Source organism: Erpetoichthys calabaricus, chromosome 2, assembly GCF_900747795.2.
Source record: "Erpetoichthys calabaricus chromosome 2, fErpCal1.3, whole genome shotgun sequence".
Classification (NCBI taxonomy): Eukaryota; Metazoa; Chordata; class Cladistia; order Polypteriformes; family Polypteridae; genus Erpetoichthys; species Erpetoichthys calabaricus.
In genome coordinates this window covers 269,967,961-269,990,046 of record NC_041395.2, presented here as the reverse complement: position 1 = coordinate 269,990,046, position 22,086 = coordinate 269,967,961, and the positions used below count along the sequence as shown (strand labels likewise).

At 40.7% G+C, this 22,086-nt stretch overlaps 1 protein-coding gene across 3 annotated transcripts in view; it reads right to left on the bottom strand.

Annotated features, from left to right (window-relative positions):
* Positions 1-22,086, bottom strand: part of LOC114645594 (A disintegrin and metalloproteinase with thrombospondin motifs 14) — a 328,718-nt gene that overhangs the window by 297,952 nt on the left and 8,680 nt on the right. For 2 of the 3 annotated variants that reach the window (XM_028793429.2, XM_051922924.1), the window contains exon 2: positions 18,977-19,362. In XM_028793429.2, coding sequence (XP_028649262.2) covers positions 18,977-19,362 — 386 coding nt within the window. Of the gene's footprint in view, positions 1-18,976; positions 19,376-22,086 lie in introns of those variants that run through there. The other variant, XM_051922925.1, reaches the window with a different exon arrangement.

The window sequence follows — 22,086 nt, the reverse complement described above, 5'->3', positions numbered from 1 at the left end:
GTAACCACGGAGCATACTTCCTTTTTTTTCTTATGTATTGTGCCCAAACTATTCCGAGCAACTTTTGCACTGTTTTCTGTATTTTGTATCCAACACCCTCATACACCTTTATCATAAGAGCATTCCTTACCTACGATGGAGCGTTCGAGCAGAAGTAAATATGAAGCTGGTTTTAAATTAAACGTCGTTGAAGTAGCGAAAGAAATAGGTAACTGTGCTGCTTCTGAGAATCTGGTGCTAGATTGGAGGAAGCAAGAAGTTAAAAAAAAAAATTAAGTGTTGCATTTTTCAACAGGTATATAAGTAGGGGTCTGATTTTATGATCAATTTTTCAGGTTTCAAGACCCGACTTTTACGTGAGTATATACGGTAGATCTGTGAAGAGCATTAACCAACAAGACATTTTCCATCAACGATCTTATCGGTGACAGGAAAATCATCTTTATTGCATTAAGTGAAACATGGCTTAACTCTGATGGTGCGGCTGTGTTAATTGAATCTGCACCTCCAAATTACAGCTTTACTCATGTGGTTCGCCAAGGTAAGAAAGGCATTGGTTTAGCAAATATTTATTTGAGTTGACTAAAGTGTACAGATGTGAGCTTTGGTACGTTTGCGTCTTTTAAGTATCTTGTCGTTGTTATTCAAAGTGTTTCTCAGTCTTTAGTATTGTCCATGCATACACCTCCTAAATATAATGCGTCTTCCTTTGAGGAATTATTGACTTAGTGTCAATTACAATAACTAACTATGACAGGTTTCTAATTGTTGGTGACTTTAATTTTCATATCAATAACCAGTGTGACCCGAAAGCAAAAGAATTCATGAACCACCTGAACTCTTTTGATATGAGCCAGCACATTAGCCAGCCAACATACAAATAGTGGTACACTCTAGTGATTACTAAAGGATTAAAAGCTGATGTTTGGCAGATTGTGGATATCGGTTTATCTGACCATTTTCTGTTACTATTCAATACAGAAATACTGATAGATAAAATTAATGAGAAGCATATTGTTAAAAAATGCTTCTTTGATACATCTGCAGTTTCAAAGTTTACAAACATTTTAAGCAACCAGTCCATTTGTAGTGCTTACTACAATAGTGATAATGTAAATAGTAAGATGGTAAATTTTAATGTTAGAGTGTTCTTGACAAGTTTCAGTCAGGCTTTAGAATAAATCACAGTTCAGAAACTTCACTTGTTAAAGTAGTAAATGACTTGCGGATTAATGCAGACAGAGGCCGTTTATCTGTTCTCATCCTCCTAGATCTGAGTGCTGCATTTGATATCATTGATCACAATATTCTTATAAATCGCCTTAGTCAGTGGGTGAGCCTCTCTGGTACTGTTTTAAATTGGTTTGAGTCTTACTTAACAAGTAGAAAATTCTTTGTTAGTTGTGGTAATTATACTTTGAAGAGACATGATATTCTCTATGGTGTTCCATAAGGATCTATCCTGGGTCCACTGCTCTTATCGATCTACATATTTCCATTAGGTCAGATTATCTCAAGCCATAACGTGAGCTACCACAGCTATGCTCACGACACACAACTGTATTTATCAATAGCGCCTGATGACCCCAACTCTCTTGGTTCACTGAACTAATGTCTCACTTGTGTTTCTGAGTGGATGAGTAGTAATTTTCTCAAATTAAATAAGGAAAAAACAGAAATCTTAGTGATTGGTAAAAATGGATTTAATGAGGATATTAGAAATAAACTTGATCCATTAGGGTTAAAAGTCAAGACAGGTAAAGAATTTGGGGGTAATTATTGACTCTGACCTAAATTTTAATCACATATTATCAAATCTTTAGGACAGCATTTTTCACTTAAGAAATGCACTAAAAATTAGATCCCTTATAATTTTTCAAGATGCTGAAAAATTAGTTCATGCTTTTGTCTTAAGTCAACTAGACTACTGTAATGCACTCCTCTCAGGACTACCCTAAAAAGACATCAATTGGTTGCAACTAGTGCAGAATGCAGCTGCCAGAATCTTAAGGAATCTTAGGAAAAGAAAATCTGAGCACATCTCTCCAGTTCTGAGGTCACTACACTGGTTACCTATGCCATTTAGAACTGACCTTAAAATACTGCTTATGGTTTACAAAGCCTTAAATAATCTTGCTCCATCCTATATTTCAGAATGCCTCTGACTGTACACTCCAAATCGTAACCTTAGACCTTCAAATGAGTGTCTGCTTATAATTCCAAGAGCTAAACTTAAACAAAGTGGTGAGGCAGCCTTCTGCTGTTATACACCTAATATCTGGAATAGGTTACCAATAGAAATTCGGCAGGCTAATACAGTGGAGTGCTTTAAAAAACTGCTAAAAACCCATTATTTTATTATGGCTTTCTTATACCTTCATTTTAGGTTAACCCTGATATTCTGTATATGCATTTAATTATTTTTATCATATCTCCGCAATCTGTACTAACCCCTACTTTCTCTGCTGTTCTTCTTCCGTTTTTTTGTGGTGGTGATCTGCACCAAGGCACCATGCAGACCCTATCGATTGAAGGCCATATATCCACATGACCATCATCATCTAATTGCTTCCACATGAAGCATGAAAACCATGAGGACTAATTTAGATCGGTTATGTTAGGTATAATGCCAAGTAGGGGCTGGGCGGTCTCGTGGCCTTGGAAACCCCATAGATTTTGTTTTTTATCTCCATCCCTCTGGAGTTTTTTTTTTTTTGTTACTTCTGTCCTCCTGGCCATCGGACCTTACTTATTTCTTTGTTACTTAGTATTGCCTAATCTTATTTTTATATTTTTCTTTCTTCATCTTGTAAAGCACTTTGAACTACATCATTTGTATGAAAACGTGCTATATAAATAAATGCTGTTGTTGTTGTCGTGAGGAGGACAAATGGAAAACTATTCTTAATATAACAAAAAGGGACATTATGAATGCAGGGTGATACCTTATAGATTAGCAAATGTACCAGCCATATTCTAGTCCTTCGTAAATTATATCTTTAGGGACTTGTTGGGAATTTGTGCATTAGTGTATATTGATGACATCCAGAGATTTTCAAAGGTTCTCTTGGCCCATTTTACTAAAGTTAACGAAGTACTTAAAAACTTTGTCAGAATAATTTACAGATGAATTTATCAAACTGGTAAAGTGTATGTTTCATTTGGAAAAAGATCTTATTTGTGGAATATGAAATATCTCAGACAGATTTAATTATAACTGATACTAAAATTAAGGCTATTCTGGATTGACAAGCTCCAGACACTTTAAAACAGGTTCAGAGGTTTGTGGGATTTGCAAACTATTTTAGAAGATATTTAAGAATTTCAGTTCTATATCCCATAACCCTGGTAACTCAGAAAAAACATAATAAATTTGTATGACCTAATAGAAGCTAGTAATGCATATGATCGCATAAATCATTTATCTACTTCTGCCCCATACTTTGACATCCAAATCTAGAATTACCATTCAGTATGGAAGCAGACGCATCTAGTGTCAGCAATGGTACTGTTTAATTGCTACAATGTCTTAAAGCAGGGGTAGTACATCCATGTGCCTTTTGTTCTAAAATGTTAAACCAAGCAGAGATGATATGGGAGATTGTGTATTGTTGGTAATAAAATTGGCTTTGGTGGAGGGGTGTCGCTATTTAGAAGGAACTAAGTTTACTTTTGTTATTTTCACTCATTATAAGAACCTAATGTATTTGAAGTCTTCAAAGATGTTAAATGCAGGACAAGCTAAGTGAACTTTGTTCTTCAGTTATTTCAATGTCTGTGTAATTTATTACCCAGGCAGTAAGAATGGAAAAGCTGATGCTCTTTTATTTTTAAGCTAGATGAATGCAGGGAGGATCCCGTACCTATTATGTATTTGTATGCTTACTATACTGAATATGGAGAAAATTATTAGTAAAATTCCTGCAATACAAAAACAGGGAGATTCATCCAACAACACTTTGCCTGGAAAGCTATTTGTACCTGATGATATGCAAGCCCTAGTGCTGGATTTATGTTAATTGTTCAGCTATGCTTGGTCACCCAGACGTACCTCAAACTTTGAATCTCAAAAAAATGACCTTCTGGTGGAAGGGTATGACTAATAATGTTAGACACTGTATTGCAGTTTGCAAGACTATTTGTTGGTCTAAAAATCACCCTTGGGAACATATTTCTATGGATTTTGTCATAGATCAACCCTCTCCAGGCGTAATACTATCATTCTAGTTATTGTGGGCAGGTTTTCGAAAAGTGCCTACTTTGTTCCCCTTAAAGGGTTACCATCAGCCACAGTATTAGCAGACACTTTCCTGCAGAAAGTAGTTTGTATGGGTTTCGATCATCCATAATATCAGATAGAGATCCATAATTTACTTCTATGTTCTAGAAGTCGTTTTGTGAAAGGTCTGGTTACCACCTTGAGACAAATGGGCAAACTGAACGAGTCAACCAGGATTTAGAAAAATTCCTTCAATGTACAGGAAATTCAAATCAAAGCAATTATGCAGATTTGTTGTCTATAGCTGAGTTTTCTATGAACATTTTAACCCATTCAGCCTTGAAGATGTCCCTGTTTGAGTGTTTGAATGGGTTTCGTCCTCACCTTTTTGAATCCACTTCTCTGCTACCTGTTGTTCCTAGTGTTAATGACCTCCATATTAAGGGGAAAATAATATGGAGGAGTTTAAAGGCAGCTGGCATTTTGGTTAAAAGATTCTCTGACAGAAAGCATGAAAAGTGCCCATCCTAAAAGTGGGCAGAAGGAATAGTTAGCTACAAAAGTCATTCGACTCCAGCTGCCGTCACACAAATTGGCGCCTGATATATTTGTCCTTATGTCATTAGATGGAGAGTAGGCCAGTATCTTACAGCTTATTCCTTCCAGCACACTTCAAAATCCACTCTACCTTTTACGTGTCATGGTTACAACCAGTTTATTATAGTCTATATTATACTCTCCGCTTTCCCTCTGAGGCTGTTTCAGCAGACAGAACAGAGGAGGATGCGCTTCAGTATATCATTGAGTCTAGACTACGAGGATCTACAGTGGAGTATCTTGTCCATTGGAAGGGCTACGGACCCGAGAACTGTTTCCTGGGTTCAGTCTGATGCTCTTCATGCCCCTCGCCTGTTGTCTCATTTTCAAAGCAAGTTTCCCCAGAAACCTGATGGACAAATCTGGAGTACATGTCATTAATTGGGGGGTATGTAATGATTTGGCATGATTTTCGGTCCTCATAGGCTGCCAGGATTTATTTCCATTGTTAGGTCCACTTTCACTGTTTGCTACGGGCTTGGCCTTTGAGGTCGGAACCTATGCATAATCAAAACAACAGGATAAAAGGATGGCTATGAGTGCATAACCTTTTTTAATCTGCATATACCAAATCTCTGAAAGACTGAAATTATATTTTTGTGGTCTTTTCTTGTGTGTACTTTCAAGCTTTGACCCTGTTGCGATCTCAATTATTGTCTCTCATATTGGGCTTCGGTTTGATTTAGCTTTATATGCCTGTTTTGTTTTTACAGGCTACAAGTATATGAACACACTGTTTATGCAATTGAGCACTGAAAAGTTATATTTCCATACATTATATAGTAAATGTGATAAAAGCGCAGTCTCAAGGGCATAGAGGAGATTCCAGGAGACAGGCAGTTACTCTAGGAGAGCTGGACAGGTCCGTAGAAGGTCCTTAACCCATCAGAAGGACCAGTATCTGCTCCTTTGGGCAAGGAGGAGCAGGATAAGCACTGCCAGAGCCCTACAAAATGACGTCCAGCAGGCAAATGGTGTGAATGTCTCTGACCAAACAATCAGAAACAGACTTCATGATGGTGGCCTATGGGCCAGACGTCCACTAGTGGGCCCTGTGCTCACTGCCCGGCACCATGGAGCTCGATTTGCATTTGCCATAGAATACCAGAATTGGCAGATCCACCACTGGCGCCCTGTGCTTCTCACAGATGAGAGCAGGTTCACCATGAGCACATGTGACAGACGTGAAAGGGTCTGAAGAAGCCATGGTGAACGTTATGCTGCCTTGTAACACCGTTCAGCATGACCGTGTTGGTGGTGGGTCAGTGATGATCTTGGGAGGCATATCCATGGGGGAACGCACAGACCTCTACACGCTAGACAACGGCACCTTGACTGCTATTAGGTATCAGGATGAAATTCTTAGACCCATTGTCAGACCCAATGCTGGTGCAGTGGGTCCTGGTGCATGACAATTCCCAGCCTCATGATACCATGAAATGGCCCCCACGCTCACCAGACCTAAATCCAATAGAACACCTCTAGAACATTATGTTTCAGTCAATCCGACAATGCCAGGTTGCACCTCAGACTATACAGGACCTCAGTGATGCCCTGGTCCAGATCTGGGAGGAGATCCCCCAGGACACCACCCATCATCTCACTAGGAGCATTCCCCGACATTGTCAGCCATGCATACAAGCATGTGGGGGTCATACAAACTATTGAGTACGATTCTGAGTTGCTACAATGAAATTTTGGAAAAATGGACTAGCCTCTCACACAGGGCCGGATTTATATGAAAAGAGGCCCTAGGCTATTCCACTTATGAGGCCCTTTCACCTTCCATTTTTAAGTTTGTAAATTACATGAGAGATAATAAAATTTTGCTAACAATTTGAATGTAGGCCCCTCTTGATCTTGAGGCCCTAGGCTGAAGCCTAGTTAGCCTATAGGAAAATCCGGCCCTGCTCTCACATCATCTTTTCACTTTGATTTTTGGGGTGTCTTTGAATTCAGCCCTCTGTAGGTTAATAATTTTCATTTTCATCAAATGAGCTGGCATCCTTTCTTTCCTAACACATTACCCAGTCCATATCTGTATAGATATCCAGCATGATTTTTTTTCCCATTGAGCTCTGATGTGTTTTCAAAGTGTACCTTTTTGAGCAGTTTAAAATGTTAAAATTGCATGTAATAAAATAAAAGAAAGTTAAAAATAATTGCAAACCCTTGTCTTAATGAGCTAAATGTTTCACTGACTACAAAAAATGTTTTAACCTGTAGATAAAAAAATAATTTGTATTCCTATTTCAAATGCAACAGTTTACAAGTTTATACTTAATGTATAAATGTTTCTGAAACTGAGAAATAAGATACCAAAATTCTTTGTTTTGCCTAGCACTATGGTCCTTAAAAGTAGTGGTGGCTCTAAAGCTAAGGATCTGTATCAGTATCCGGAAGTTTGCCTTTTCGAATCCCTGTTACTGCCAAAAGAGCGCAAGGCCCTTAACCTGCAATTGTTCCGGGTTGCTGTACAATGGCTGACCCTGCACTCTGACCCCAAGGGGTATGAGAAAACTAACAAATTCCTAATACAATAAATTATATAAGGCGAAATAAAGAACAAAAAAAGTGTTTGACTAAGTGTTAGCCCCTATAGTTGGTATTGTGCAGTAGCAAATCTGCATACAGGCTTGCATGTTATTTTGTGGTTTTCCATCCCCATTTGCCACAAAGCTGAAATAGATGCCACTTGATGGCTCCGAACCCACTGAATCTACCATAGTAATGCCTGTGAGAGAGTGGAAATAGGGCTACAACACTAGCAATAGTGAACTGCATTCATAATGCATGCCACATAATTGATACCATGATAAATGAGTACTGAACTAAATTTAAAATGTTAAAATTGATACTTATTAATATTCAACACTTTTAACAACCCTACCAACAAGAAAAATGACAGTATGGTGGTACTTGAAGTGGGCCAGTACCAGCAACACTCATAGATTCAAGAGGACCCCCAACATTTCGGTATCATATACTGATATGCATGGGCTCAAAACTCCAAGGTGGAGCTCCCACCCTGTCATATAAAACTAATAAATTGGAAGGAGGAACAAGACATGACTAAAGATAGTATTTTCAGCAATTTGGTTCCTCTTCAGGCACTGCTTGTGGTCAAACAAGAATGTAATTGCACAGTGTACACATGATAATAAATTTAAAATAAACTGATTACACTTGTCACACACATGTCCTTGGGAGGCAGTCAAAGGGTTCAAATCAGGGTACAGTATTAACATGGAAGATCGTGGGTTGGCACTGAGTATTAATGCCTCTTCTCCTCTTTCTATAAAACCTCTGAGGAAAAACCCAGCTATATCAGTCACTTCCACCTGCTCCTGTCCTCACTTCCAGCCCCCATTGATAATATCACTACCAGCACCAACAGATGACCTCATGCCACTTCCTTCCTGCAAACATGCCCCTCCTGTTTTCCCCACTATCAATGCCTGCTGTTTACACTTTCAGTCAGTCCCAGTTTTTGGAACTCAAAATCCGCCTAAATAGACTACTCAGTTTTCTGCATAATATACAGGGTGGATCCACAACTCTTTTTGACTTGTCCTGTGCTTTATTACAGTGGCGTAGTCAGCAGGATAAGCTCTGAAGATGATGGAAGAGCAGGACTTGAATACAGTTTTTTCCACCATCATGATGGACCTATAGCGATTAAAGGTCCAGATGGGTGAGACACGCACTCAACTCGCAGAGTCAGAGGTGTGGGCTGCTGCTAATGTTTTGGTACAAAAAGATCAGGTATGGGCACTGTCCCAGGTATTGTTGCCATTATTTGAAAGCGATCATATCGAGACTTATTTAGTAATTTTTGAGGGCATTACCACCCAACATCACTGGGCGCGAGCGGACTGGGCTAACATATTGGTGCTCTACTTGAAGGGCGATTAGGATCTCCCTGAGGAACAGGCCGCCAATTACAACACTCTGATGGCAAAGGCCCGGAAAAGTTATGGTATATCCTCAGATCAGCAGGCAAGGGAATGGCACAAATGGATTTTCGACCCAGAGTGGCCCACGATAGAGCAAGCCTTTGAGATCTGGGATGAAACAGGGCGCTGGCTACGGCCAGATCTTAACAACACAAGGAAGTTGGTAGAACAGTTTGCCTGTGACACCTTTGTAAACACCCTCCCAGAATATCTGTCCCAGCTCATCCGAAGGCAACCTTATAAAAACATGGAGGCCTTAATTCAGGTGACTGAGCAAAACCAGGCAGCCTGCCGATCAGCGAGGTCTGAAAAGTCCACTCACCAAGCTCGACAGGGACATGTCGCCCATCCTGAGCCTGTCCGTCACAGCATGGAACTTGTGGCCAAACCCCAAGATAAACCACCAAACCACTGACACTGTTTCAGGTACAGAGAGGCAGGACATATCATCTCAGCTTGCCCTCTGCTAAGCGAGCTGATGGACTACACTTAGGCGAGAGGAGAAAGGTACCATGCTCTTGCTAACCCTTTGTCATTTCCATATACAGAAGTGGAAGTGGTAAATGGGCACAAGGTGACAGCAATATTCGATTCCGGGAGTAACATCCCCATTGTTGCTTGCCATTTGGTACTGCCACGACAGTGGCTGAAAGGTAAGCCCAGTCTAACCTGTATTCATGGGGAAACTCAATGGTACAGGTCTGCCTTATGTATGATTCATTGGTAGAGCATTCATCCTTATTCAGTCATTATGGGGCGAGATTGGTCTAATAATAAAAGCGGTATATCAAAGTCCACTTCTAATTCTAAATTGAGCCTACTAATGGATGGAGATGATTCATCCTCGACTGCCTCCACACCATGTTTACAGCCGTCATCAAGGATTCATATGGACATTCAGTGTGACATAGTGGAACCCGTAACACTGCTATCAGAAATGGATTCTGACAATGGTGCAACGTCGCAGGCAGAAGCTCTGTCCATTGAAGTCAGCCCTGACCTCCTTTGTTCTTTACACTTTCAATTTAGGCAAACGTCGGCATCCTTTAAAAGGGAGCAGTGGAACGATGATTCCCTTAAGTTTGCCAAGAATGCAGTTGTCTTAATAGATGGCCAATGCACGCAACATTCCATGCCCCAGGGACCTCACTTTGTACTCAAGAATGACCCACTAAATCAGGTAGCAGAGCATGATGGGGAGGTGCAGACACTGTTGTTAGTTCCACAGACCTACCAGTGGCAGGTTTGCGAGCTAGCACACACCCACCTCCTATGCACCCACTTGAAGGCCGAGAAGACACTGCAATGCATTAAGCTCTGATTCTATTGCCCAGGAATAAAAGAAGAGGTCTGTTGCTTCTATAATTCCTGCCCAGAATGCCAGCTGCAACAGATTGCTAAGAGGGAATGTGCTCCTCTTGTTTCCCTTTATTAATATCCCCTTAGAGCGAGTTGGAGTCAACATCGTAGGACTCTTAGAACCCTCATCCTGACGACATAAATATATTTTAGTCATTGTCAATTATGCTACTCGGTACCCCAAAGCTGTTCCACTATGTTCAGTGAACTCATCAACAATCACATGGGAACTAGTAGGGGTCTCCGCGTGATGTGGCATCCCTAAAGAGATCTTAACAGGTCAGGGGATGCCTTTTACTGTGGAGTAGCTAAATTAATCAGAGTTAAACATCTTAAGACCTCTGTCTACCACCCACAAATGGATGATTTGGTAGAACATTTCAACTAGACGCTTAAACAGATGTTGTGTAAGGTGGTCAGTGAGGACAGAGAAGGCTCTCCCTTCTATTAACATCTTGGAATATATTGTGCATTTAATTGATAGATTTGACTAAATTAGACCCATACTAAAACAACACATGGATAAGGCTCGTTCAGCTCAGGAACAATATTATAACCATGGCACAACATGTCATGGTCCTAGTACCAACTTCCCACTCTAAATTCCCGGCCCACTGGCAGGGCCCCTACAAGATTAAGGAACGAAAAGGACTAGTCGACTATTAGATTAAACAACCCAATCGTTAACCAAGCGAACAGGTCTATCACGTGAACTTGCTGAAACCGTGGAAGGATAGGGATCCCAAGCCCTCATTTGGTCAGCCCTGTTCTCTCTTTGTGCAAAAGAGTTAACTTAATGTCGGTCCTGATTTAACTCCCAACCAACAACAGGAGCTGGAAGCAGTTATCCTGTCTCTGCTTGAGGTGGTAAGCGAACAATCTGATTGTACCTCCCTGATCAAGCATGACATTGTGACTGAACCTGGGGTGATTGTTAGAGAATGCCAGAATGCCCATATAGTCTATTCCCGAGGTCAAATGAGCTGAAGAAGTATTAGAGATCAAATGTAGGTTGGAACCGGGCAAGATTGAAAAAAGCCATAGTCCTTGGTCCGGCCCTATCGTATTGGTCCCTAAGCCTGATGGGAGTTGAAGGTTCTGTAATGACTTCTGGCAACTGAATCAGGTCTCCCAATTCAACGCGCATCTGATGCCGCAAGTGGATGTACTCCTAGAGCGGCTTGGCGAAACCCAATATTTGACCACTCTTGACATGACAAAGGGGTATTGGCAAATTCCCTTAATGGACTCCACAAAAGTAAAGACCGCGTTTAGCACCTCTAGCGGGCACTGGCAGAATAAGGTCCTACTATTCGTCTTGCATAGTGCCCCTGCGACCTTCCAGCGTCTGGTGGACAAAGTGCTACAGCCCTACAAAGCCTACAGTGCCGGCTACCTGGATGACACTCTCATTTATTCTGGCACATGGGAAGACCAATTACTGTATGTCAAAAGTGGTGCTCCAAACACTAGGCGAGGCCAGTCTTAGGATTAAACTCAAGAAATGCTTCTATGAGTTAACTGACAACAAATATTTAGGCAACCTCGTGGGTCCGGGTACAGTTAGACCGCAGTGCTCAAAAGTTGATGACATACTACGTTGGTCCAAGCCTTTCTCGGTCTGGCGAGTTACTACTGCCAGTTCGTACCTCGTTTTTCTGAGAGAGCAGTGCCATTGTCAGATTTAACAAAGAAGAGGGCCCCTAACAATGTGGTATGGGATGCTAAAGCAGACACTGCTTTCAATGACTTAAAACAGGCCCTAATGTTGGTACCTGTACTGAAAACCCCTGACTTTTCTTGTCCTTTAATCTTCTAGACCAGGGGTCTCCAAACTACGGCCCGCGGGCCAGATGCGGCCTGCGAGGCCCTCTCATCCGGCCCGTGAAGACTTTTTTATCTACGGAAAAAAATTACGGAAATTTACGTGTATCCTGCCAAGATCAGCCGCCGCTTACGTGGACGTTACGTTTTTACCGAATTAAAATAGAGGCGCGCAGTAGTGTGTTATGTTTTTCAACCGATCACTACATTGCAAAACCTTATTCGCTGCTTACTTTTTCTACTTCTGTTCACAGTCAATGAGATGATATAACGCCATCTAGTGGCAGAGTTTTTAAATGGTTTGCTGCTTGTTCAAGACTTGATTATTTTGATCACAGTTTGCCAGTTGAGGTTGAGGAGGTGTTGGTGTCAGTTAGCGTCTAATTGCGAAACATGTTGCACTCTATTTTATTTAGTGATAATTTCCTTCGCGTAATTACTTACCAGTGTGTATAAAGTATTGGGATTGTCGTTAGTTTAACAAGAATTTTCTGAATATTCTGAAGAGAAAACATTAAAAGCAACAATCTCTCTACCATAAGTGGATATATTTGCAGACTATATTCAGGTAAGTTTAACTTAAGAAATCATAAGAATTTTTAAAAATTGTTTTTCGGGTCATTTGCAGCTATAATTGTGACGAAATTAGTTTGCATAATCAGGTTTTTTGAGCGATACTGTGTGCAAGATACTTTCAGTTTCACTATTTATTCATGTTGAAGTCACTTTATTTTAGTGCCCAATGATGGCCGAGAAGAGGAAAAGAAAAATAGACGATGAGTGTCGGCAATTTCAAGAAGAATGGAGTTTGAAATACTCCTTCATCAAATCTGGCGAGAAAGCATTGTGTGTTATTTGCAATGAAACCGTGGCTGTGATGAAAGAATACAACCTGCGTTCATCGAAGCAAACATCAGGAGAAATATGCACAGTTGGAGGGTAAAGTTCATGGCGAAAAATTTTCTAAATTACAAAATCAACTCACATCTCAGAGGGCATTGTTCAGTAAATCCTCAAATGAAAATGAATCCTTAACTAAGGCCAGTTATAAAGTTGCCTACGTCCTGGCTAAAAGTGGCAAACCGTTTACAGATGGTGAAGTACTGAAGGAATGTTTGTTGGAGGTGGCAGAGGAACTTTGCCCAGAAAAGTCGAAACAATTTAAAAATGTAGCTTTGGGTGCAAATACCATTGCCCGCCATGTTGCAGACATGGGTGAAAACATTGTGACTCAAATAGTGAAAAATGCAAGCAAGTTTCGCCATTTTTCAATTGCAATGGATGAATTGCTGGACAGCTGTTCCACCTCTCAACTGCTTGTGTTCATTAGAGGTGTGGATGAAGACATGAACATAACACAAGAGCTGGCTTCCCTACATAGCATGTATGGCACGGTTACCGGAGAGGATATATTCAATGAATTGAAAAAAACATTTGCTGATATAACTTGGACTGGACTAACCTCAGTTGCCTGACTGTTGATGGAGGAAAGAACATGAGTGGCATAAATAAAGGCTTGGTTGGACAAGTGAAGCAGATGTGTAATGAGAAAAACATTCCACAACCAATGTTCCTGCACTGTATTATTCACCAGCAAGCTTTGTGTGCTAAATATGTGGACATTAGCAATGTACTGAATCCTGTGGTGAAGATGGTGAATTTAATATGGTCACATGGGCTCAACCATAGACAGTTCAGAGACATGTTGAAAGATACTGACACAGAATCGCAAGATTTACCATATTACACAGCAGTAAGATGGCTAAGTTGTGAGAAAGTTATGAGCAGAGTATTTGAATTAAGAAAGGAAATAGGTGACTTCCTGGAAAGTAAAGGCAAGCCACAGCCATTACTATCTGATGAAGAGTGGGTATGGAAATTGGCCTTTGCTGCAGACATAACTAGTCATTTAAATTTTCTGAACCTAAAACTACAAGGAGAGAAAAATCTAGTTTCTGATCTATACACCCACCTAAAGGCCTTCAGATCTAAACTTGTCTTGTTTTTGGAACAAGTACAGGCCAACAACTTGACGCACTTTCAGCAGTGCAAGGTCTTCATGGCTGAAGCAACAGCTGAGTTCCCCACGTCATTTGCATGCGAGATCATCAAAGACCTCCAGCTGCTGTTTCAAGAGCGGTTTTCTGACTTGGATTCAAAGGCAGAAGAAGTGAGACTGTTTCAAAACCCATTTGAAGCAGATGTGGCCAGTTGCCCAGATGAACTGCAGCTGGAGGTCATTGAGTTGCAAGCAAATGACTTCCTTAGGGACAAGTTCAAAAAAGGACTGGTGGGTTTTTACCAGTTTTTGCCCAAGGAAGACTTACCTAATGTCAAAACTTTTGCTTCAAGCTACCTTTCAATCTTTGGAACAACATACTTGTGTGAACAAACATTTTCAAAAATGAAATACATGAAGAACAATTTGAGAACAAACTTGTCTGATGATAATCTCAGGTCACTGTTGATGTTAGGGACATCAAATCTAAAGCCAGAAATGTCTGCTATTTTGGCATCCAGGAAACAATTTCACCATTCCCACTAATACAGGTGTTCATGTGTAGTGTATCAATGTGTTATTAAATAATAACTGAATAAAATAATATTAAATAAATAATTAAAAACAACATCTATGTTTTGATTCTTTTTTATTTGGACCTCGAGGTGTGCAGTCGGCCCCCAAACTGCTGTTTGATAGTTAATGCGGCCCTCGGGCTGAAAAGTTTGGAGACCCCTGCTCTAGACCAATGCTTCAGACACAGGACTTGGAGCCGTGTGGGCCAAAGTCTCGACAATGTTGAACACTCTATTTATGTTCCAGAGCTAGAAACTGTTAGACCGGGAAACCAGGTATGCAGCAGTGGAACCACAGCCTCTGGCAATCAAATGGACCATGACGCAATAGAGGTATTACTTTTTGGGCCGTGAGTTTACCCTGGTCAATGACCATGCCTGTCTTCAGTGGATGGCCTTGCACAAAGTGTCTAAACAGTGCATCACAAGGTGGTTTTTGGACCTCTACCCTTATTGGATGAAGGTCATTATTGCTGGTGCTCCCTCCAGGCCAACACCAATGCTGTTTCTCATGTTTACGACCTCTCAGTTCGGGCTGCCCGACCCAATGGATCTGGTCTGAGTGAGGGGCAGTGTGCTTGAGAGGAAGTCAAAGGGTTTAAATCAGGGTATTAACACGCAAGACTAGGGGTTTGTACTAAGTATTAATGACTCTTCTTTTTCTACGGAACTTCCAAGGAAAGACCCAAATAAGTAAGTCACTTCCACCTGTTCCTGAACTCACTTCCGGACCCCAATGATGACATCAGTACCAGCACTCAAAGATGACCTCATGCCACTTCCTTCCAGCAAGCATGCCCTTCCTGCTTTCCCGGTATAAATGCCTGCTGTTTACACTTTCAATCAGTCCTGGTTTTTGGAACTCAGAAGCAGTCTCAATACTACTCACTTTTCTGCTAATACACGAGGTGGATCCCCAACTCTTTTTGACTTATTCTATGCTTTATTACACACTATATATCAAAGCAGTAACTTACATTTTTAAAAAACCAGTATTGTTTCCACTAGTGTAATTATGATGAGAACAGGCCATTCAACAAGCTTGTTCATCCAAATCACCTAGATTATTCACATTAACATCAAACTGAGATTTCAACATTCCTAAAGTCCAACTCTCCACCACTTTACTTGGTAATTTATTCCATCCGTGTGTCTATGGTTCTTTAAGTGAAGAAAAACTTTTCTTTACTTTCTCTAGCACTGCTATGTCTTTTTTTTTTAATAAGAGAGTCCAAACTTGTACACAGTACTCCAGGTTAGGCTTCAGTATTGTGTTATACAGTCATATGAAAAAGTTTGGGAACCCCTCTCAGACTGCATAAAAATTTACTCTACTTTTAACAAAAAAGATAACAGTGGTATGTCTTTCATTTCCTAGGAACATCTGAGTACTGGGGTGTTTTCCAAACAAAGATTTTTAGTGAAGCAGTATTTAGTTGTATGAAATTAAATCAAATGTAAAAAACTGGCTGTACAAAAATGTGTGTCCCCTTGTAATTTTGCAGATTTTAATGCATGTAACTGCTCAATACTGATTACATGCAACACCAAATTGGCTGGATTAGCTCGTTAAGCCTTGAACTTCATAGACAGGTGTGTCCAATCATGAGAAAAGGTATTTAAGGTGGTCAGTTGCAAGTTGTGCTTCCCTTTCACTCTCCTCTGATGAGTGACAGCATGGGACCCTCAAAGCAACTCTCAAAAGATCTGAAAACAAAGATTATTCAGTATCATGGTTTACCGGAAGGCTACAAAAAGCTATCTCAGAGGTTTGAACTGTCAGTTTCAACTGTAAGGAATGTAATCAGGAAATGGAAGGCCACAGGCAAAGTTGCTGTTAAACCCAGGTCTGGCAGGCCAAGAAAATACAGGAGGGGCATATGCGCAGGATTGTGAGAATGGTTACAGACAACCCACAGATCACCTCCAAAGACCTGCAAGAACATCTTGCTGTAGATAGTGTATCTGTACATCGTTCTACAAATCAGAGCATTCTACAATTCAGAGCAATCTGCACAAAGAACACCTGTATGGCACTCACACCACAAACAGCGTCGCTTGTTGTATGCAAATGCTCATTTAGACAAGCAAGATTCATTTTGGAACAAAGTGCTTTGGACTGATGAGACAAAAATGGAGTTATTTGGTCATAACAAAAAGCGCTTTGCATGGCGGAAGAAGAACACCGCATTCCAAGAAAAACACCTGCTACCTACTGTCAAATTTGGTGGAGGTTCCATCATGCTGTGGGGCTGTGTGGCTAGTTCAGGGACTGGGGCCCTTGTTAAAGTCGAGGGTCGGATGAATTCAACCCAATATCAACAAATTCTTAAGGATAATGTTCAAGCATCAGTCACAAAGTTGAAGTTGCGCAGGGGTTGAATATTCCAACAAGACAATGACCCAAAACACAGTTCGAAATCTACAAAGGCATTCATGCAGAGGGAGAAGTACAATGTTCTGGAATGGCCGTCACAGTCCCCTGACTTGAATATCATCGAAATTCTAATGGATGATTTGAAGAAGGCTGTCCATGCTCGGGCAGCCATCAAATTTAACTGAACTGGAGAGATTTTGTATGGAAGAATGGTCAAAAATTCCTCCATCCAGAATCCAGACACTCATCAAAGGCTATAGGAGGCATCTAGGGGCTGTTATATTTGCAAAAGGAGGCTCAACTAAGTACGGATGTAATATCTCTGTTGGGGTGCCCAGATTTATCCACCTGTCTAATTTTGTTATGATGCATATTGTATATTTTCTGTTAATCCAATTAACTTAATGTCACTGCTGAAATACTACTGTTTCCATAAGGCATGTGTGGCACGCGGCTGGGGGTGGTACCCAGCTGAGATGCCCAGGAGGACCGGAGGAGGGCTTGCGCCTCCTCCAGACCACGTGACGACGACCACCTTGGTTGCTATGGGGACCACCTGGAGCACATCTGGGTGATAATAAAAGGAGCCGCCTCCCTCCATTCGGAAGCTGGAGTCGGGTGAGGAGAAGGAGACAGCTCGGGTGGACAGGGAAAGAGGCGATCTGAAGAAAAGAGAAAGGCATTGTGTTGGCCAGGACTTTGTGGGAGTATTTGGGGGTTTGTGCACTTTAAATGTGACAAATAAACGTGTGTTGGGTGACGTCACCATGTCCGCCTGTTTGTGTCCAGGCCGGCTTCCACACATGTCATATATTAAAAGGAAGTTTTTCATATGACTGTATGACTTAGGCATAAATTTCGTTGACTCCCTTAAGACAGTGAGAGTTAAAATAGGGTAAGCAAATGTATCGATAAGTTTCAAGTTAATGTGCAGACCGATTTTCAGTGTTCGATACTGTTTCCTAAAGATCGTTACAAGTTTTACAATGTGTGTTATTAGAAACTGTTGTTTAACCTGTTTAAATTTTAAATGCAAAAAATTAGAACATCACAATTTAATAACTTTCCTTTCATTCATTTTTTTAGAATAACTAATACTTAAACACCTAGTACAATATGCATTGGTGAATGACCTTACTTGCTGCCCACATTATCAGTGTTGTTATTGTTGTAAAAAATCCGTATCAGATGGCCACTATTTATTTCCTATCTTTTGACATTATTTTTTATTATTTCACAATAGTAATGTCCCCTATCACACAGAAGAATGGTCTCAATCAGTTTCTTGCAATGATTTATACAGATTCTAAAATAAAGAAGATAAAGGTATACTGGTATCAGATCGGTACTCAGGAGCTAAGACAGTAACTTAAGATCAGGTATCAGAAGGGAAAAACTGTGATTGGTATATTCTTATCAATAAACATCAAACTTAAACTACACCTCAAAACATTGCAATGGTGATTAATTGCAGGATATGAAGAAGTCTGTGAAAATTAACTGCATACACATTAATTTTATCTCCCATTGCACACAACCCTCTTCTCCTTTCATGGTTTAGAGATGCTAATTAAACTTGCAAAATGTGTGCAAACCAACAAAGAACAATAAACATCAACAATATACTCTAGGCAACTCCAGCAAGAAAGCATCCATGCCTAGAATAAAACCTAAAATCTATGCAAAATGGACTAGCAAAGATGCACAATAAACATGCAGGGGTAAATCCAATCAAAATAATTTTAGGAAGGCATTGTTATATGAACAGAACATTTGATTACTATTCACAAGATTTGTGTACATGTTATTCTTTCCTTCAATTAATTTCAAACTTTTTTAAAGAATTAAACAAAATGCCACCACAAATAGGTCTACAATTCACACATATAAACAAATTTTAGTGAAAAAATACTAAATTAGAAAACGGTCATCACCATATCAGTGTACCAAAATAATATACTTAGTATATTTGTAATGTATAAAATATTAATTCTGTAGGCAAACCTGAGAAGCAAGTATTGATTTGATTCTAAACTGAAAAAAAATCTTGCTTGCCTGCAGTCAACTTACCAGCCCATCACAATTGCTGATGGCTACAGTTGCTCCTGGCATGTCGGTCACCTCTCCAGTAAAAGTGCAGTGACAATTCATTGGCTCCCTAGATATTTTCTCAAAGTCTTCTTGCCATTCCACTGAGGCATCAGGGGAAACCAGACGACTATTGTGCTTTAGCCGTAAATGTAATTCCTTCCCAAAGATGGTGACATTGAAAAACACATGTTGGCTAGAAGTTATATTATATTTGGAAGGAACCCAGATGCTACGAGGAGCTCTTCGTCTTCCCAAGGTTCTGACACTGTTTGTAGCAGAGACCACATGTGAAATATAGTGACCTTGGGAATCCGTACTGAATGGTACCATTAGCCCATATTCACTCAGTTTCTCTGACAGGTTTGCTGGAGAGACAAAAGCATTGGACACTAATTAACATCAGAAAGCGGGTCATCCATTCATCTTCTAACCTACTTTATCCAAACTTACTTTTGACAGATGATACAGCCTAAAAAATTAGCTCTGGTTGCATTACAGGAACCAAAACGGTTTTACTACATGTCACGTTCAATCAAGCCAGGCCAATTTAGAGTGGACAATCAACATGAAATGTTTCTTTTTTGCAATAATGGAGGTAAATCTAAAGTACCTGAATAAAAATACACAGACACTTGGGGAAGATGCAAATTCCACAAGACCGCAACAAGGCTGGGATATGAGCCCAATTTCCTGGAGCTGAAACAAATTAGTGCTGACTACTGCATCACCATGTCAACTCTCAAAAAAAAGTCAGCTAGGTAAGAAAGAAATACTAAGCAATTAACAAGACAAAATAAACTTGTAAACACAATAGTACAATACAACTGTTCATTTCATAATTGATATTGTAAAATAGTTATGATTACAATATTTTAGCACCTTACACAAGAAGAAACAGGTAAAGATTATTTACATGCTGAAAATTTAAAAGAAAGTTAGAGATACAATGTTTTGGTGCATAACTGGTAAAGGCTATAACAACCACTTGTGGAGATAAATGTTGAAAACACTGTCTCTAATAGCGCTGTAATGACTTATCAATGATAAAGGTAACACTGATAATAAAAAACTGTCAACAATGAAATTTGTTATCAATTAGTTTGCTAGTCAGGTCATACAAATACATATAACTACATCACTTTACTGAAAGAGGGAAAACAAAGCAGAATAATTAAGATAGGGATATGCCAAATTGGTTGATGTTTGTGTACGGTCCAGCGTTATTAATAGTAATATCAAAAAGCATCTGGTAAAGCAAAGCCCTGCATAGGTCCCATCTTCAAGAACAACATCCACCCTGCAAATACAACAATAACATTGAAACCAATCCATGCCCAACTAATAAATGTTAATTTCACATTTCAAAATACAGTAACTTACACCAACACTTATCCATTATAATAGTAATCTATATATATAATTCACTAAGCCACCGACAAGTAGCCACCCATGAAAAGCACGCCGGAAGAGGCGTGGATTCACTAAGCCGCCGACAAGTAAGACGCCCATGGCGCACGCAGGAAGGAGCCACGCCCACCAACTCTAAGACCATTGGATACGATGACAACTCGCAGAGCCACGGCCACCAACTTGGACGCGATGACTCGGAAAAAACGCCATCATTTATGTTCGTCTGTCCTACAGTACACATGCACCTCTGAGCCACATTGACTTTTCGGTTACAACGCACGACCGCGTGCACCATAGCAAACTGTTTTACACGCTACATACAGCAATTCGCATCCGCGACAAACATGCGTCTTCTTAGATGGTCCTGCAGGAACACGGAAAACGTTTCCCCGCCCACCAACACTCCTTATTCCCCGACCGGCGTCCACCGCATCCGCGACAAACATGCGTCTTCTTAGATGGTCCTGCAGGAACACGGAAGACATTTCCCCGCCCACCAACACTCCGTTTTCCCCGGCCCGCGTCTACCCTCGCTCTCTAGGCATTCACACTGCCTGCTCATGTGCCCGGACACAAAAACTCACCGACCACCCAGTTAGTCCCTTTCATCTGTACTAGGAGTCCACATGCACCTCTGAGCCACATTGACTTTTCATTATTTGTTTCGGTTACGACACCCGACCACGTCCACCATCGAAAACCATGGGAAACAAACAACGAAGCCCCGCCCAGAAACTCTACCACTCCGCCAACTCGAACAGCTCATCAAACACATACTCGCTTTGGTCTGTGCTACTGTCCAAATCCAGCTGTGAGCCACATTGACTGTTCTTTTGCCCTCCATGGCTAAGGCTTCAAATGTATTTCATGGAAACAACACTTCTTTCAATGTTATAGAAATTCCTGCATCAAGTAACTGTTTGTTTCTATCAGTCGGGTTTTTTTTGGAAAAATGTCATTGACGAAACTGTTGCTCTCAAACTTCGCAACATGGCTGTTGGCTTTGTTTGCCAACATTGGGATAATGTCGGCGAGGTGGTCACACACTGCAAAAACTCACCACACAAGGACGCCCTGTCTCTCGAGGCATTCACACTGCCGGAAGACAACCATGGGATATGCAGAAAATAGCCATGTCAGTCAACGCAGATCAGACACCCAGGCAAACAACACTGAATAATCAATAGCTGCAACTGCTTTGCCCGCCCCCACTCCTCACCTGAGTCGGTTTCGTCTGTGTTCAGCAGTGTTTCCCAAACTCGGTCCTGGTGAACCCCTGTGGATGCAGGGTTTTGTTCCAACCAGATTCCTAATCATTAATGCCGGTGAAACTCATCCGGGATAAGTCGGTTTTTCAAACGCAGCTGTGTAGCAGATTAGTCTAGCAGACTAGCTGGATGTAATAATCCGAAATGAATGTGCGCCCTCGCGCTGAGTGAAAAACCAATGTATATTGAGTCTAAAAAACATGATCAGCAAGTCTATGATAGGCTGCAACAAAATGATGAAAGAACGGGCGCATTTTTTTCACACAAGCTGGGTGGGTGGGTGTTAGTTAGTTAATTAGTTACTCGAAGGATTTCAAGATTTAATATGCACAAGCGGTAACACTGTAAAAGCAGCCCAAACCAGAAAAGACGGCTGGCAAAAAGTGGCTGACAAATTAAACGCGTGTGCAT